This window comes from Poecilia reticulata, linkage group LG6 (assembly GCF_000633615.1).
Source record: "Poecilia reticulata strain Guanapo linkage group LG6, Guppy_female_1.0+MT, whole genome shotgun sequence".
Taxonomy (NCBI): Eukaryota; Metazoa; Chordata; class Actinopteri; order Cyprinodontiformes; family Poeciliidae; genus Poecilia; species Poecilia reticulata.
The window spans coordinates 8,734,341-8,753,208 of NC_024336.1; the positions used below are offsets into that span (position 1 = coordinate 8,734,341).

The following is an 18,868-nucleotide window of genomic DNA, read 5'->3' on the forward strand; positions in this document are numbered from 1 at the left end:
AATTTCCTGTAAAGCCAAATTTTAGAGAATTTGTTTTATAAATTTTCTCCAATAACTTATGAAAATTGTGGTCAAATACAAATTGACCTATTATTTAAAAAAAATAAAATAAAATAAAAGACTACTCTCACGACTTTAGACGAGAACAGCCTTTGTTTTCTCAGTGTTTGTTGAGACTCACCAGTCTACATTGTTCTTATGTCTCACTTCATTTTCCACATATCTCCCTTTTTGTTGCTTGAAGCTTTAAATATCTGCCGGTTTGGTTGTCAAGTTTTGCTTGCTTTTTTGTCCAAAAGGTTTATAGAGGTTGAAATTGCATGCAGAGACAAACGGCTGATTTCGTTGCTCAGAAAGACCTCCAACCCGGTCCCAACCTGGAGCGCTTTCAGCACTGGACTGGGTGACTGCTTAGACCAGCAGGGAGGCAGACAGGCAGCCACGCTCCATCAGTGTCAGATGCTGAAACCTAATTGTCTGAATCCTCCCACATATTGCATAACATGCAGTAACAGAGCTGCAGCAGCTGCAGTAATTAGCCTGTTAACCCTGATGTGTCTTTCCTTCTTAAATAGGAAATTGCTCACAGAATAACACAGGAAGACGGTCCTTTAATGACCATGCTTAAAAATGAGACTTCATATTCTTTTCCCAGTACATTAGGAGACTTTATCTCATCCAGTTCTGTCTCTGTAGTCGTAGCTTTCTGCACTGTTTTCAGATGTGAGCCCAAGACCCAAAGCTTCAACAACCCGATCCCTGCAGCGTTCCTGCAAACCTTCCCTCAGAACATCACTGGGATGATGTGACAGTGAGGGGCTGTGTTTCTACTAAATGCAACCGCTGGGGTTCATTCTGTGGTTTTACTTGCTTTAAAGATAATATTAAAAGTTAAAACAAAATGGCAGCAACCAAAATGACATAGATTGATGTACCAATGTCAAAAACACACAATTTTGTAATTGTGGTGTTTTCATTAAAAAAGAAATTCAATTAAAATTACATGTGAATAAGTTTGTTCACAGGAAAAGCCATGAAAAAACATGGTTCTCCAACTACTTGCTGAAACGGTACTGGGCGTCCTATTAGCTCATCAAACTTGCGCCCATCCATTTCTCTTCTTCTCCACACTGACAGGAAGTGTAGGAAATGTTGGAATTTGTCGGGAGAAATATAGGGAGTTAGTTTGCTTGAAATGAAAATCTCAAAAGACCACAAACGGCACAGAGTCCATGCGGCTTCATAACAGGCGCACAGCACACCCGCTTCTGTGGGAGCCTAGTTCCTAACCTCTCACATTGACGGTGGTGGTAGTGTGATATGCTGTCACCACAACCAACAACTAACAGTTTGAAAACATAAGATGTAATAAATGGGGATTGGAGACATTTCTTGTGTGCCTTAGCGCTTAATTGTTAGCCAGCTTGTTGGAGTGTGGGAGGGGTGGAATCTGAGAATGACTCACGACAAACTGGATTAAACTTAGCATACTGAAATAAACTCATTTTATTGATGTGGCCAAAAAAATCCACAACTTCTTTTTTTTCTAAATTGACATGTTTCCATTAAGTGAATATATTTTCAAAATGTCTTATTGTGCAATTATGTAGTCAGTGAAAATGCGGCTAACAATCCCTTATCTTACTCTGTTTGTGCAGTTTAGAATGAGCAGCTTACATGTCAGTAGCTGTGTTTGCATTGATTATAAAATTGTGCAAATTATAATTATGAAAATAATTTAACTGAATGGAAACACGTTCATTTTGAAAATGAAAGTTTTTGCTGTGAGATGATGTGGTTTTTCAGTCGCGTCAGAACTGCTGTATTTTGTAAAATATGTTGGAAACACTTTCTCCTTGCTTCACACAAGACACATTAGTTTGTACACAGCAGTAACACTGCTAAGATGGCTCCACCAGCGTTCTCACAGCAAAGGGAAACGCTTAGCCACGTCATGCAGTTGGATGTTACTACTGGCGAAAACGATGAAGACAACAGGAAATATGAGCACGATAGTCTGTTTTTGTTTCTTTCGGTCAATGTGCAGCTGGCTCCACCAGAGCTCTCACAGCATCACACAGTTCATAAAAAGTTCTGAGTCATTCCAGCATGTTGAATCCACAGCTCTTCTCTAAAATCATCAACTACAATTTCCTGAAAACGTCGCATACGTCGCTGTTCCACATATAAATGGCTTGTCGCGCCAATGTCTGAATAAGACGCTGACGTCTCCTCTGATTGGTGGATGATGAGCGCTAGCTGAATTATGGCTGTATTATGAATACATCTAATGTAAATGTTTACATCTGTCACCTCAATGATTTTTAATGACTTATTGCATAAACAAAGTTGTTCACATGGATTAAATTGCATTTCTTACTTAATACAAACACAGCAATTGTGAAATTGTATTTTGTCAACATCAGCAGAATACTGAAAAAGCTTTGAACGCATTTCCAATGGAAATGCAGCTGTTTATGTTCTTGGACTGTGGGAAGAAGTTGGAGTACCCAGAGAAAACCCACACATGCTCAGAGAGACAACACCAACTCTACAGAGTAAGGGCCATGGCCAGATTTCAATCCAGACTCTTCTTGCCACTTCTGAGGAAAGCTTTAAGCTAAAGCTAAAGTGAAGCCACAGAGACAAGACAGATGATCTTTGGCCTGGCATAAGTGCTGTACTACATCTGATGGAGCTATTACACCCAATAAATTCTATTAGCTGCATGATATAATCAGTTTTGAATTGCATATTGATTGGCACATTGACAGTGATGGTAGGTGCTTTTACTCTAGCAGCAAAAAGATGGTAGTAAAACCTATTTTCCAATAAGTATTATTACACTATAAGCCCCTGAACCCTTCTAATATTACACGTGCGAAGACATTTCCCCCTCTAGTAATGCATCTATTTCCTCTCATCCCAGTGCTGTTCTATTATTTGGGGTGTGTCCTTCCATCTTATTGTCTAGCAGGGCTCTTGAAGAGTGGGGGTGGGGGGTTCCCATCCCACTCAACAGAGAAGCTGTCCAGCCAGCACTCTCCCTCATTACCCTCATGCTTCTTCTTCCTGAAAATGCACTTTTAAAGCACCTTAATTGCATTGGGAGATAACCCTGTGGGCGTGAGACAGGAAGCCTTGGCCATATAGAACTTTAAGAGGCGGGATGGGTGGAGAGTGTGTGTTTCTGCGTGTGCGTTTGTCTGGTGCTCTTTGTGTCAAATCAATGGCCCATCCAGAGGCTAATGCAGCTCTGGGCAACTCCTCAGGAAGCATTAAGACTATTAGTGCAGGCCTGGCAGGAATACTCATTCACATACACACACTTTTTTCTCTCTCTGTAATGCATGCACACTGATGAATGACCATTATATGAAGATGCAGCAGGTTGGAAGCTGGTTCTGTGTTAGAGTTCAGCCTCATCTGTTCATGCATGCTCTTGTGAAGTGTGTGTGTATCTCTGTTTATGTAGCCTATCAAAGTGCAGCCAGGGCAGCGAAACCAAAGCTCAGCAAGGCAACAAGACCTGCGTCTGCAGGGACCACACCCCCTGCAGTGAGGAGGCCAAGATGACATCTATCACAGCAATTCTGTTTCAGAATGGTTAGAATTATTCAGGGTTTTTTATCTGCATAGATGCACAGATATTCTGAAAACTGCATAAAATGTTTGCCAGTTGTAAAGGATTCTTCACACCATTAACACTGATCAGTCAATTAATGCAGAGAGCAGCTACTTACCTTGATGAATTGCTCACAGCGACTGAGGCACTTTGACCAGTTGTTCCTTCTCTTTTCTGCTGATGGTGTTTGCTAATAACAAAAAAGTCTGACGACAAACACCTGCTCTACGGCTTTATACCAACGGCTGTTAGGCAGCTTTTATAGTGCTGCCCATATACAAAACTATGGCAAACAAAACCCATAAAACTGACATTAACAAATTACAACAGCTAAAGCATAGTTCATGTTTGACGCTTCTTCGGGGTCCGCGTGGCGCCATGCGCTCAAATTACTTCATTTCAGCTACATGACATCACTATGTTATAAAATTAGAATTATTTGAAATTTTACTTCATTCAGTGAGTCCGACACTGGTTTTATTTTAGTCCCTTCTGTCCTCAACTTCCTCTGAAATATCTCCAGGAGTTTGGTTATGTGCCCGTCTAATCTGGACTAAAAGGTTTGTTCGAGATAGATTGTGGTTATTTGCTTAAACTCCTCTTTGATCTGAAATTAAAGCCACAAACACTAAATCATGTATCTTCCACATCCATCTCATGTGGACGTGAGATGGCACCTGTCATCATCTCACAATTAGTTTCCACCTGTTGGAGAACTACTTTTTCATGGAACATTTGTTTTCCAGAAAGACAACGACCCAAAGCATCCAGCTGAAACTACACAGAACCGGTTTGAAGGCAAGGGTGGATTTTCTGGAGTGGCCCAGTCAAAGCAAAGACCTCTAACTAATAGACAATTTGACTTGGAAAGTGCTGTTCCCAGCTGATTCCCATTATACCTGACAGAGCTGGAAAAGTTTCACAGGACACTTTGCAATGTGTGACTTTTGAAAATGAACACATTATTACTGTGTGATAGTTGGATTACATTAAACACCTACAACAATCCAACTAACTAACCAACCATAACACAGAGTTACAACTGGTTTTGTTTCATAATAAGGCTTGAAAGACCATTTGAACCCTAAAACACAGTATGCTGCCTGTGAATGAGAGTGCATGCAAATATAAATCCATATCCATGTGAATTATTAACAAGCTTTCACTGGGACAACAGACTAAAATGACATCAAATCTAAAGGTTGGCTCCTCAAAACAGTCAACAATGAAGAATTTAAGAATGAGAGAAAAATGAAGAAAAAAGGTTCTTTAAAACAACGATCTCTCTTGATGTGAATGCATCCTTTCAGTCTAACTCACCATGTTAGCTACAACCTGTAAAGTTGTTTCATAGTTTTTCTATATCACAATTTCAAACTGTTCAGGGTTTCTGGCATGAGAACCAGGACAATACACAATAACAGCAATGAGCATATTATTTATGGAAGAAAAGGCTGTAGAAGTATTTCATTATGTTGACTGTATAGCTGTCTGTGCTAAAAGCTAACATCCTGTGGAGTGAGATGGGACTCCCCTGGTTGTCATAGTGACCATACTAGTGTAGGGGGCCTCTCACTGTGCCTCACCTGAGCATTTCCAGTCTAACGATTAACATCATAATTACAGGCAGGGAGAAATCACCATGGAGACTTGTCTATATGTGGGTGTGTCACCTTGGGTGCCTCGCTTGGCAGACATGAAAATAGGTGACTCCACTGCTCTATGCGTATGCTGTGTCTTTGAAATCATGTATTATGGATTTTAGCCTAGAGTTGTACAGCATTTTCAGCTGTGAAGGTGGAATGATGACTTTACATCCTCATGACAGACAACCTGCCTGGCCTGAGCTGTGTGCTCTTTTCCTTTTGAGAGATAGAGGTGTAAGTCTTCATGTTCCCCATGGAACACAATGGAATGGTTTTGCCAATAGTTTTGTTAAGTTTGTTGTTTCACTTTCAAAGAAATTATAGAATCTTCCTCTGCTACCCAAAAGTAGAAGATCTCCGCTTGTGGTAGTTCTTCTTCACTGTTTCCAGACTTAACCTTGAGAGGCCATCACCATTCCCATAAAACTCAGGTTTCTTGTGGCTTCTTCATGGGTGCTGACAACAGCAGCACCCATCTTTGCATTCGGTTTGTGGCAAATAGTGGAATGCCTCTAATGGGCGTGAAGACTGTGGCGAGAGGACAAAGAATGATCCGTCCGAAGAATAAACTTTGTCTCAAAAAGATACTGGTGGGACTTCTGCACACCCAACACAATTCCAAGTTTGTCCTGTTCACTCTTGACATAAACTCCATTTTCATTACAAATGTGCATACAACTGTCAATATTGCGCTAATATCTTAAAAACACAACACAATTTAAATCACAAGTGAATAAGTTTGTTCACGTGATAAGTCAGTAAAAACGTACCACATGGTCCTCCTGACACTTCCTGTCTTCTTCTTTGTGGTTTGTGCCAGTGGCAACATACAGTTGATCATGTGACCCGTGTGAGGAGAACATTTTTTTTTCCATTGCAGTTTTCAAAACAACCAAATTTCGATATGACCAAAAAAAATATTTTATCAAAAAATAATTTTTTCGAAATTGCAGTGTTTGCCTGTAAGTACATTTATTTCTGAAATGTCATATTGCAAAATTGTACATTTGCTAGAGGGTCGATTCATTTCTCAATATGAAAAAACAACAAAACAAAATCACAAAGTTATAGGGAAAATAATGCACATGGTCATGAAGCAGCAGAACACTGAATTTGACAATGTAGATCTCGAAACACACACACACACCCACACCCACACACACACGCACACATACACACAGTATTCAAAGTGGGAGTGCATCAATAAGGTGGAAATTCTTCAAATGTGTGACAGGACTGCCATAAAATCTGCTTCATTCCCTCAAGTTGAGACCCATGTAGGGCACATTTTTGCATACACCTACATGGATGAAACAGTGTGACAGCAGCTGCAGCTATAGTCTGGAACCAAACACTTATCTGGCTGAAAACAGCTGTACTATTTCAGATACTCAGTAAAGCACAACAGATTGTGCAGCACTAAAGTGCATGGGGTTCAGCATTTATAAATCTAGTCTCAAGTTTTCCAGCTAGACAACATCTGATAATGCGGTATGTGTTGGTGTGCTAACTAAGTCGCAGAAGGTCGGGAATGGTCTTCCTGAAGGCGGCACAGTGTGAAAGATACGGGGGTGGCACTGCCTCTGAGGCTGTCTGAGGTCTAAGATGGAGGGAGGAACAGAACGACCAGCAGATACTGCTATATACACTCTGAGGGGTCAGAAATAGAGAGAGAGAATGAAGAGAGAGCGGAAAGAGGAGAGGAGGGAGATAAGCTCCATCAGAAGGTGAAAAAGATAACAGCAAATAGAGAAAGCATGACAGAGGCCCAAAAGCGAGTGACAGACACAGGAAGAGAACAACAGAGATACTGAAAAGGCGAGAGGATGAATTTAATACATTTGGTTCAGGCTTCAAACCATGGCGGTTTCCTAGCAACATAAATAAGACCAGCCTGGCCTGGGCTGGTTTGTGCTTCAGTGAAAAGGTTCTTCTCCAAAACCTTTCTTCCTCTTCCTCAGTCCACCTCACTCATACTCACTCACTGATCATTGTCCCAGTCAGTTTCACTGAGCAGGATTCTCAGACACAAGTTCTTCTGCTTTGTTCAGCTGGTGCCATAAAATGTACGTGTTTGGATCAGCCAGTCCTCAAATATTTAAACTTACGTCAGCACATGGAAAATACTTACCTCCAAAACCCCCAAACTGCTTGTCATTATAGGTTTAGGTGTTTGTGATCATGATGATGAGTCTTCATCTTCTACTGAACATCAATATATGGGATAAGCTTATCCTGGGCTATCTCTGAGGTTATGCTGCTGGAGGACATTTCAACTGTTACCTTTATATTTTCTCAGTTGTTCTCTTTATAGAAGCTAGATCTGGTCTGATATCTTCCTAGTGAATAGTTATCAGTGTGCTCGGCACACTGTGAAGAAAAATGAATGATTTTTAAGACGCACCTCTCCACCTGCTGCCTTATTGGATCAACAGATTTTATTTTAGATCCATATTTACACCTAATGATGCACCGCCACAATCTGATTGAGCGGATGACCCAATCTGACAAACTCCAGCTCCAGTAATCAGCCCTGTGATTCATTAGTGGGTGCTGAAGTCAGACGAATGACTCACAGGTCTGGAGCGGCCCAACCCTGCCATGTAGTTCTTAATGGTGTCATGTCAGAGGAAGGATGGCATCACTGTCTTCTTGCTGTGTATGTGTGTGTCCTGAGGTGTGCTCAAGGATGATAGCTAACTACCCAGTTAATGCCACAGATCAGCCATCCAGCAAAGCCTCAGTGGGAGTGGAACATGTTCATGTATAAATTGTCAGCTGAGGGTTCCAGTATTAGAAATAAAATGACTAAAAGTCTCTAAGGCTAATCAGAAACCCCTGCAACATTCAGAAAAGCTTTTTACAGCCAACAGTCATCACTCTAAGTGGGGAAAGATGAGAAATACTTGATGTATCCATAAACCTACAAGCAGGAATGAAAACAGAAGATCTAAGCATCAGTGTTTGTGTTAACGTGGATATTTGGATCCAAATAATGGAGCCTGTCAGCTGTTTGTAGAGTGTTAGACTGTTTCCCTGCTAACGAAACAAAAGCACAGGAGGATGACTGGACATTTATACAAGTAGTACCTCTATATCCGAGCGTCCTCTAGTGGACATGTGGGGAATTAAAAACATCCTGGGCTGAATCCACCCATGAATATTTATCTGGTACAGGATGGGAAAGTAAAAAAAAATGTTAAGAAAAGTTGGGATAAATTTTTTATTACATTTCAAAAATACTTTATGGATCCCAACGAGAAAATGAATATTGTTGTAACTCAAATGAATTCAAAATTCTTTAAAGATGGTAATGGTTGTGGGCAGGTAGATCTCCTAATCATCTGCTACTCTGTTAAAATGAAAACCTAAGTATTGAACCTTACCTAGCCATGAGAGAATAAAGAGTCTGTCTGTTTTCCATACAGTAAGTACGTAATAAAAACAATTCATCATGTTATCTATTAAATACAGATGGTTGAGTCTCTTTGTTCTTTTCAAACCATAAATGGAGGACAACCTCAATGCAGAAAGCCTGATGTTACCTGAGCAAATGCTTCAAACTGAAAGGATATGTCTTATAGATGTAAAAACCGGCAGTAAACCTGTGATTTGAGAGCTAAGGGTTCTGTTAGGAACATCTGGACCAATCAGGTCTCTGATGCATGATGGAGTTGATTACAGGCTTTAAATGTACGAAGAAGAATTTTAAATTCTACTCTGGATTTAACAGGGCGCCATGAAGGAAAAAGGCTAAAATATTCTACAACCTGATAGTTAAGGTTAGTCACTAGTCTAGCGGTAAATGCATGGACTAGTTTTGCAGTATCATTCTTGGACAGAATATTTCAAATTTTAGCAGAGGTGAAAAAGGAAAACTATAGAAACCTGTTTAGTATGGGAATTAAATGACGTGCCATGGTCAAAAATAATAATTTCTTTACTTTATTACTGATGACTAATTTACTGCCATCCAGGTTGGGATTCTGATTAAGCAGTTTCTTTTCCAATAACTCTGATCCAAAAATCTGATGTTTGTATTTAAAAGACGAAAATTTAGTCATCCAATTTTTTGTGTTGTCAAGACATGCTTATGATCTACCTAACTGATTGGATTGGTCAGGATTTAGGAATAAATAATAATATTGTATCTTTATAATATTTCTTAAGTTCCTTTCTTGTATGACAAACACCCAGAGATGAACAGAATTACACAAGTAAAGCAGACAAGGCTGAGTCAAGCATTCAATTTATTCATATAAACTGAATAGAGAAAATAAAACAGCAGAGTCCTTGCAGTAATGTCTAAAAAAAAGTCTGTTATGAGAGACTATCTCATTTTGAGATCTCTCATTATTTTGAGATACTGTTGCAGTATAATGAGATAGTAAATCATTAATTTGAGATAGCATCTCATTATTGGGGCCTGCCCATAGCAATGCATAGGGAGAGGAGTGACTGACTTGCTTCGCAAGTGCAGGTGCCTGTGAATTAAAATCCTTTGTATGAAAGATGAAAGATTTCGAGACATAAACAATTACCAACTGTCTTTATTTATTTTTTTATTTCGGACCGTGAGTGAGAACCACATGTGAGACGCTTAAAGTCTTCAGTCTCGAAATTAAATTCATTGAGCAGTGGATTCAGTCATTGTACTGTTGCAGTGAACCAGATCAGCCATAGAAATATGGTGATGGATTTGGTAAGAGCTTCAGTAATTGGACATTGTTACTGAACATTTTAAGGCTTCTAAGTATTGCACATTTCTGCTTATGAGTCATTTTCAGATGTAAACTATAGCTAAAATATTTGGTTTGAACTGCCGGGCATAGTTTGGCAGGCCCCATAAAATTTCTGCAGGAATTTTCTAGTTTTTAGATACCGTCTCATTATAATGAGATAGTATCTCAATGAGATACGATAGTATCCATCTATAGTATCTCATAATAAGATAGTATCTCATTATAATGTGATATTTTTTAACAGAGTGGTGGAAACGAGCTTCCATAAGAATACATGTAGCTGGGTCTTTATAAAAACAAATATTTCTGCCACATCGTTTTAAAAATTAAGTTTCCATTCACATAAACTTGCACAAATCCGCCCATAAGTATTGTTTTAAACATGCCAAACCCATAGGGGGCAGTCTAGCACAAAGCTCAAACCTGTCTCAGCCAATCACAATCCTTCAAATCAACCAGGACTTTCTACTAGGAATTAAATATGGCGCCATTAAGCTAATTTGTGTGGACATATGGAGGTTGAACTACTTTTAAATGGTGTATTAGAATATAAAGTTAATAAAACAAGACGTCTATTGGGAATCATGTGAAAGCAAGTATGTAGACATACTGTCGCAAACCCTACATCTCCAGTTATCCATGAACACGTGCAAACACAAATATTAAGTTTTCTCAAAACTCCACTTTGGTCGGTGTTTTCATAATTGTTTTTAGTTGCATAAAACAGTTTTCATGTGGATAAAAGCCAGAACGCATTGAAATATGTGGGTTTTCCAGGTTTTCTGGCTATATGCGGACTAGGCTATCCATCCATCCATCCATCCATTTTCTTGCACCCTTGTCCCTTAGTGGGKTCGGGAGGGTTGCTGGTGCCTATCTCCAGCTATCGTTTCGGGCGAGAGGCAGGGTACACCCTGGACAGGTCGCCAGTCTGTCACAGGGCAACACAGAGACACACAGGACACACAACCATGCACACACACACTCACACCTAGGGGCAATTTGGTGAGGCCAATTAACCTAACAGTCATGTTTTTGGACTGTGGGAGGAAACCGGAGTACCCGGAGAAAACCCACGCATGCACAGGGAGAACATGCAAACTCCATGCAGAAAGACCCCAGGCCGGGAATCGAACCCAGAACCTTCTTGCTGCAAGGCAACAGCTCTACCAACTGCGCCACTGTGCAGCCTGCGGACTAGGCTAAATGAAGAAAATTACAAAATAGATCATTTCCCAATTGTAACTCCCTACATTAGCCCTGTGAGAGATAAGTGATAGATCTTAGGTTGTTCAGCACTCTGAAAACTGCTTTTTAATGTTAATTAGGCTGCAATGAAACAGCAGGAAGAACACAAGTACGTTGCACTTTTAAAATAGATCATTACAAACATAAAAATCCAATATTTACTATACTCTCAGAAAAACATAAATGAGATGCGTTTTTAGAAAACACCCATTTCATCAAATATTTGTGGTTCTACTAACAAAAAATTTTAACAGTTTTCCACTTTTTCTAATGTTTTATCAGCGTGATTCTGTTCATTCTGAACAGATTAAAACATTTCAGCTTAACTTGAGAATCTTTGTATTATAGAAAACCTTTGCTCCAGGAACTCCAGCTTCCCAGTAGATCCTCACAGCTTAATTCTGGATCAGAAGAGGAAGAAGAGGCCACTGCCAAGGCTCAGCACAGAAACATCAGTCAGAGCTGGAGTGAACATGTGATTGTGGCAGAAACAAACTAAAGCTGAGAACAAAAACAATGTTGTAGTGGAAGTAACTTCTCCACTCAACATCCCACAGGCAGAATTTATGAATAAATGCTGGGTTAGAACAAAAATAAAATAAAATGGAGTAATTTTCCAATTCTTATAATATTTTAGAAGATTGAGTGTGAAGATGTACACTCCAGTCAGATGGATGTTTGGAACCCATCCTCCTGCTCTCCGACCCAGAATGTATAGTGTGGCGCTCACAAGTAATTCAAATGAACCACCCAGTTCAGGTCTAATGGGATTATTGGTGATACTGGGAATGCTGCTAAATAGCACCGATCAGATGAATGGCATCAGCTGGATTTTTTCGGGATTCTAAGAATACCACTGAATCACTGGTCTGATGATCAGAATCATGTCCTCATATCCGAGTCATGCTCCTTTTTTCCTCTCTAAAACACTCGTTCCTTTTTTCTTAAGGAGATCCCACAGCAGATCAGAACGTGATGTTAGTGAGTCACGCTCTCCTTTTGCTCCACAGATTGACATCCAGACCGTCCCTGTTCTCAGTCCACTTTTTTACACACCTGCAAGACTTTGTTATTGAAATCATCGGGCTGGTCGGCAAAAACGTAGTGTCCAGCTCCACGCATGGTCTGCAGGAACAGGAAGGAAGGAGAGAGATAGAGACTTGTCACAAAGCAATGTGTTGAGGAAGACTGGTAGCCAAATACAGCAACTCAGCATGCAGTCATGAAAAAAAACTACGACTCCAGAAGTTGGTGTAACAGGGGGCACTTATTGAAGTTTTCTGGTGGATCAAAGATTCTGATTTTGGCTGACACAAATTATTTTAATCATGTAAAAAGTTTACAACACACCGTCAATGTTCCAATAGCTAAGGGAGATCATAAAAAAATGCTAAATATAGTGACCAAGTTGCTCAGTTGGGAACAGTGAAGTGGATATTGTTAATAAAAGATAAAATGAACATATAAAAAACTAACCTACATACAAGAAATACATTAAATTTCAATGTATAAATAGATAAACTGTCATTGATACTGCACAGTTGAAATGCTGCACATTGATCCTGTTCTGTGTTGCAGCAATGCTCCTGTGTTGTGGTACAATGTACACTTTTAACACTCCTTATATCATGATACTACCACCACAGTACTAGAGGACAATGAGCATTAACTCACAATGATCTCCACGTGAGAGTTTGTTCTCATCTCTTTGATGGAGGCGGCTGAGGTGCTGTCTATGCTGGAGCGTGAGCCGTAGATGATGGAGATGGGGATGTCAGGATGCAGCTGGTCTAACCTCTGCAGCATGGGCCTCTTAGCCCAGCCGCACGAACCCGTCATGCTCTTAAAAGCAGTCTCTCCGCTGTGGGTGTACAAAAGTTCGGATAAGTGATGTGGGGTGGTGTAGATTGTGTTAGGGAAAGAACGGAAGAGCAGGAGGAGGCAGACCTGGGAGACTGGACATTCAGGTGGTAGATGTACTCTGACACAGTGTTGTCTGAGAACATGGCGGAGAACTTCTTCTTGAAGTCGGGTCTCAGTGTCTGAACTAGAGTAGGACCTGCAGAGACACCATCAGCCTCAGCTACAACATCACTGCTGTAACCTCATCTCTTCATTCCCTTTGCAGTTAATGCCAGAGTTGGAATCCCAGTTAAACATGCATAGGACTCTTACCGAGGGGTCCGACCAGCCTCAGGCCGGCTAGCGGGTTGAAGGGACTGAACATCACTCCGAGGGCTTTGATCCACACCGGAATGGGGCGGTCTGCTTCCACCATCTCCTGAACCTCAGGAAAACCCCACGGCTCCACCAGTACCAGGTGTTTCACCCTGCATTGGGAGGAAACGTTCAGCTTAACATGGACTCAGGGTGTCAACTCCATCCAAACAAGTAGAGAGGTGGCATTCTGCTAACACATTGATGCTCAACATTATGCTAACAAACAACCCGTCAATGTAATTCTGTATGGAGTGAAAACAGGCTTGGTGCATATTTCACACCAACATGTTCTCTGCATTCAGAGGTATGTCTCTACCAGCTTTAAAAAGACAGTATTATGTGTTTTCCAGCCAGATAGTATAATTTTATGACACAATAAAGTTACTATGCTACTTTCAGCTGATGTAAAAATGGTATATATATCAAATACAACTTAAAATAAATTTACATTGTAATTTAATACCTGGAAATTGGGCCTCTGTCTCTTTAAAAACTCCTGATCTTTCTGAAACTCCACCCTCAGGAAGACATCACAACATGGCTCCTCTATTAACCCTTTAACAACGTTTCTGAGAAGTTGCTCATATAATGAGCTTGGCAGGTGCACAGATCCACCAGGTGTTTGTTGATTGCTGTTGGCTAGTCTGAAGGAGCTGGGAGGGCTAGGAGAGGGCTGCTCTGTGCAAAGATTGGTGCTATGTCTAGGTGGGGCTAGGTTCAACCAAGCGCTTTGCACAGCTGAATGGCTTTCAAGTCTGACTACAGATTCTCAGTTGGATTTATTTGTAAGTTTTTCCTTCCAGTTCAGAATTTGAAAATACTGAGTGTTGGTTTTATGCAGTAAAGCACATTATCATTTGGGATGGAATCAGGACAGAACATGGGAGAGTATGAAATCTTTTAGAAGGTTAGTCAAGAATCTAAAACACTTCAGGAAGATAACAGAACAGATTTCATCTGAACTCACCTGGCTGGATATTTAATAGCATAAGACACAGCCAGGAATCCTCCCAGGTTGTGACCCAGGATTATCATGGACTCCACACCCACTTTGGCCCTCCACTGTTCAATAGACTCCACAAACTGAACTTCTGCTTCCAGAGGGTCTGTGGAGAAGACAGGCCTTGTGCTCTGGCCAAAGCCCAGCAGGTCCAGAGCATAGACCGGCCGGTCCTGTGAGAGAGCTTCCACGTTCTGAGCCCACAGACCCACGCCACCTCCAAACCCATGCAGCAGGACTATGGGGGTTTTATCCTTAACACCGTCACTGCAAAAAGCCAGCGTCCACAGCATGTTGCCACAGGAGACGGGGACAAACTCCTTGGTAAATGCAGTTCTGATACCTGACAAGAACAAAAGGAGCCATGAGACAGAAAAGGAAAAATGATTAGAGGATCAAACATAAAATATGCCCAACAACGATGGACTAGACCGCTTGGTAGAGTGGGTGGGTAATTCAACATGATGCTCCTAAGCCTTTTGCAATAAGCAATTAATCAATTCATTGCATGGTAAATTAAATAGAGCTTGATCAATTCCATTGTGATTTCATATCTTTTGAAAGACAATTGTGCTTGTACTTTATTAATCCATTTTATTCATGTTTCAGTTCTGTAGAGTTTTTCCTTCCTCTTTATTTATTGTTTTTGGTTTTGGCGTCATGTTTTATTTAGGATATTGAAAATGTCATCCAGTTATAGCGTGCCATGTTCTGTACAAAATCAAAGTTTATTAGACTTTAAAAGGGTGATCTTGCATTATTATGACTTGAAAATGGTCTCAAAACAACATTGTTATCTGTTATCGCAATAATTTCTTTTACGATTTTTCGTCCACTAAAATATGTGATCATGGCAGGCCCAGATGCTACAGATAGAGATCTTATCAGAGGAAGGTATAAAAACATAATCTGTTTTTATTCTAACATTAACAGTCTTTAATCAGCTTTATATCCATAAGGATCAACTCTGCACAGATATCTGGCACACAGACGCAACGCCGGAGTTCAGTGAAGAGAAAGACAACGAAAGTGCCATCCTTTTTATGTGTTCATGTTCCCAGGGCAGTGATTGGTTAAGAAAAGACAGACAACGCTGATCCTTACAGCTCAGCATCCTGTTCTCTGCAGCCTCCAGCTGGCTCTGAGAGGTGGGACACCATGATGGCAGCCAGTCAGGGATCCAGCACCACCTACAAACACACAGAGGAAAACTTTACTGTGCGTGTATTACCTAATATCTTTTTATGACTCAATATCAGATTTAGTGAAATGACATGAAGTTGTTCTGCTGGTGCCTGGGTGAAAGGCTTTTCTGATGCAGATCTTCATCCAGTCTTGAATTCATGCAGCAGGAGAATCAACAACCTGACTGAACAAAACAGATTTCTAAGAGGCACAAGTTTGAAATTCCCTGTGTCACAATATGCAAAGATGTGAAGCAAAAACACCTTACAGATAAGGGAAATGAAGTTCTGCCCTGTTCCTCTTTAAGACAGTTTCACATCCTCATCAGTTTATTGTACTTTGTATGATTGAATGTTTCCATGAAAATGGTTTTGATGACCACTGTGTAACATCAGTTTGCTTGTTAAGTCAGGTTTATTAGTATAGCACAAGTCAATTCAAAGTGCTTATCACAATAAAAACACAAACAAACAGAAAATCTATTGCATTGTATTGGCAAAATAAAGAGAAGTAATGAAGAGTTGGAATCCAGACTAAGACAAATGATGTTGCAGTTGTTATTAATCAAGGGCAGCTATAAACAAATTGGGCCTTGGTCTTGATTTAAAGGAATTCAGTGTTTCAGCTTTCTGGACGTTTGTTGCAGATGTGTGGTGCATAGAAGCTGAATGCTGCTTCTCCATGTTCGGTTCTTAGGATGCAGAGCAGAACCAGAAGATATGAAAGGTCTGAAAGGTTGATACAACACCAGCATATTTTTTATGTTTTGTGGTACTAAGCCGTTCAGTGATTTATAAACTAACAACAGTATTTTAACATCTATTCTCTCAGGGGAAAGACTCTAGAACTAGGTGTTCTGCTCCATCTTCCTGGTTTTAGTCAGAACACCAGCAGCAGCGTTCTGGATCAGCTGCAGTGGAGGGTTGATTTTAATTTTTTTAGACAGATGAGTGAAGACGCTAGCTAAAGATAAACACATGGATGAGTTTCTCTAGATCTTGCTGAGACATTAGTCCTCTCATCCTTGAAATGTTCTTCAGGTGATAGAAGGCCAACTTCGTAACTGTTTTCATGTGGCTCCGAAGGTTCAGGTCTGAGTCCATCACTACACCCAAAAACACGATTAATATAGACCTGCACCAATTTCAGTGGCTGTGGAAGGAGCCCGTGGCAGCTGCAGAAACCAGCAATTACCTTATAGTATTATCCACGTAGCTCCAAACGCTACTGGCCAGACTGGGAAGTCCAGTCACAGATAACGCTCTCTGCACAATTCTGCAGAGAAGAAGAGGTGGAGAAGGGGAGAGATCACTGAGCAGGTACAGGAACACTGGGAACAACATGAGTTAAGATCAGGTTCCTACTATAAATGAGTTCTTAAAGATAAGAAGAGGTGCACCAATAAATCAGCTGGTCCATCTGCACCACCTTTCTAATTTTTAATTTTGGAAGATCTATGATCAGCAATACTTACATGACTAACATGACAATCGTATCCACTGATCTTATCTACCTCTGCAAAGGTCAGAAAATCAGCCACTGTCCCAGTTTGCTCTGCTGTGAGAGAGGACTGACTGACAGACTCACTCACCACATCACTCTGGGTCACAAGGCTGGCGTAATAAAATGGCTAAAAGCATTGCAGAGAAAATGTGGGACCAACCCCAAGAACCAGAAGACAAATTCTGGTTATCTGACAGGATTGGATCCACAAGTTCCTATCTAGCATGTTGGAGAGAATTATGAGAATCAGAAAGAACAAGGAGCAAAGGAAAAAATATTAACTTTTTATGTAAGTTATATAGGACAGTTATTAGTAATTAAGTTAATCGCCTGAAATCTTAAAATGAAAAACAAAACAAAAAAATCAGCAGCTATCACTTCTTTAATTTGCCAATAATGGTTTTCTCTGTGCAGGTTCTGGTGATGCCCTGCAACAGACTGGTGACCTGTCCCGAAACGTTAGCTGGAGATAGGCACCAGCAAGATGGATGGATGACAAGGGTGTATAGATAGATGGATGGATGACAAGGGTGTATAGATTGATAGATAGATGGATGGATGGATGGATGGATGGATGGATGGATGGATGGATGGATGGATGGATGGATGGATGGATTTGCTCACCAGAAACAACTGATAGAAAAAAATGTACTTTTTTTTACTCTGAAACAAACAAAAGAATTAAAAGCAGAGGAGTCAAAATGTACAATTTTGGCCATTGGATCATTATTAGTTTTTTTTTTTTTTATGTTTAAACTAAAAAATAAGAATCACCTGCATACATGTAGCCTGTTCTCTTCAGACAAAGCACCTCAGGTTGTTTTGGATAGTTTTTCTTCACATACATACCAAAATGAACACTGCTAAAATTCTGATTAGCTCTGATAAGAGTTTAAAGCAAAATATTATGCCTGACGAATACACCATTACCATTTATGGTCAGTGACGTCAGGGGTTAAACATACAGGGAGCGCACATGTTGTAGTGTGGATGTTGACAGACTCTAAGGGAACGAGCCGATTTATCCTCGTTTTGAATACAAAAATAACCTCGAACTAAATATAAATTTAGTTTGATGGTGGTTATTTTCCACCGTTAAAAAAAAAAAATCAATTTCATGCTTTTGGATTTTAACCAAAAAAATAACTGATTTTTTTTTTTTTTTTTGGTTTTTTGGTTTTTTTGTAGTTATTCACTTCTGGTTTATTATAATATTTATAACAATAACAAAATCAGGCAAATGCATTGCATGGACCGGACCGGACCGGACCGGACAGGACCCGGCGGCCGACAACCTGTGAAGTAAACCTTCAGAGGCGGACTCAGAGTTCTGGTCCATGAGAAACAGGTCAGTGACAGCCAGAGGGGGGTCCCTGGGGGCTCCAGCTGGAACTCTTCACCTGAACTCTTCAGGTTTAACTTGTTGCGTTTTTTATTGCAACAAGCAGAACTTTAAAACAGAACCACAGGGAAACTTTCTGAGCGGTTCGGAAAAATATGTTAATCACATTAGAACATTCTGCACTGACAGCAGAAACTTACCCACTGTTAGCCGTCTCCTCCCGCTCCGCCATACTGTAGTTGCTGTCACGTGACACTGACGTACCTCAGTCAGACTGTGGCCGTTAGATTTGTCGGTCGGGATAACTCCGCCGGGCGGCCATGCAGCCTCCTCTTCTCTTTGTAGTTAGCCGTAGTG

General features: G+C 40.5%; 1 protein-coding gene across 2 annotated transcripts; it reads right to left on the minus strand.

Annotated features, from left to right (window-relative positions):
- Positions 1 to 11,311: 11,311 nt before the first annotated feature.
- On the minus strand, positions 11,312 to 18,834 carry abhd5a (abhydrolase domain containing 5, lysophosphatidic acid acyltransferase a). Of its 2 annotated transcripts, none has more exons than XM_008411074.2 (8): positions 18,712 to 18,834; positions 16,861 to 16,941; positions 15,586 to 15,671; positions 14,449 to 14,824; positions 13,437 to 13,591; positions 13,209 to 13,320; positions 12,936 to 13,122; positions 11,312 to 12,386 (listed from the first exon to the last, which is right to left on the minus strand). In XM_008411074.2, exons 1-8 carry the CDS (start codon positions 18,741 to 18,743, stop codon positions 12,297 to 12,299), a joined length of 1,119 nt encoding a protein of 372 aa, XP_008409296.1. In that variant the 5' UTR covers positions 18,744 to 18,834; the 3' UTR covers positions 11,312 to 12,296. The 2 variants fall into 2 exon arrangements, with proteins under 2 accessions (XP_008409296.1, XP_008409295.1); XM_008411073.2 differs by lacking the exon at positions 18,712 to 18,834 and adding an exon at positions 18,465 to 18,619.
- Between the last annotated feature and the right edge of the window lie 34 nt (positions 18,835 to 18,868).

What these genes read in the sequence shown, in the direction of transcription:
- abhd5a (XM_008411073.2), bottom strand. Translation starts at nt 18,508, where the DNA reads ATGGACCAGAACTCTGAGTCCGCCTCTGAAGGTTTACTTCACAG. An exon ending in AGAGAACAGGATGCTGAGCT is followed by an intron (nt 14,825 to 15,585) that starts GTAAGGATCAGC and finishes TGTTCTTGTCAG; the next exon opens with GTATCAGAACTGCATTTACC. An exon ending in GCTATTAAATATCCAGCCAG is followed by an intron (nt 13,592 to 14,448) that starts GTGAGTTCAGAT and finishes CTCCCAATGCAG; the next exon opens with GGTGAAACACCTGGTACTGG.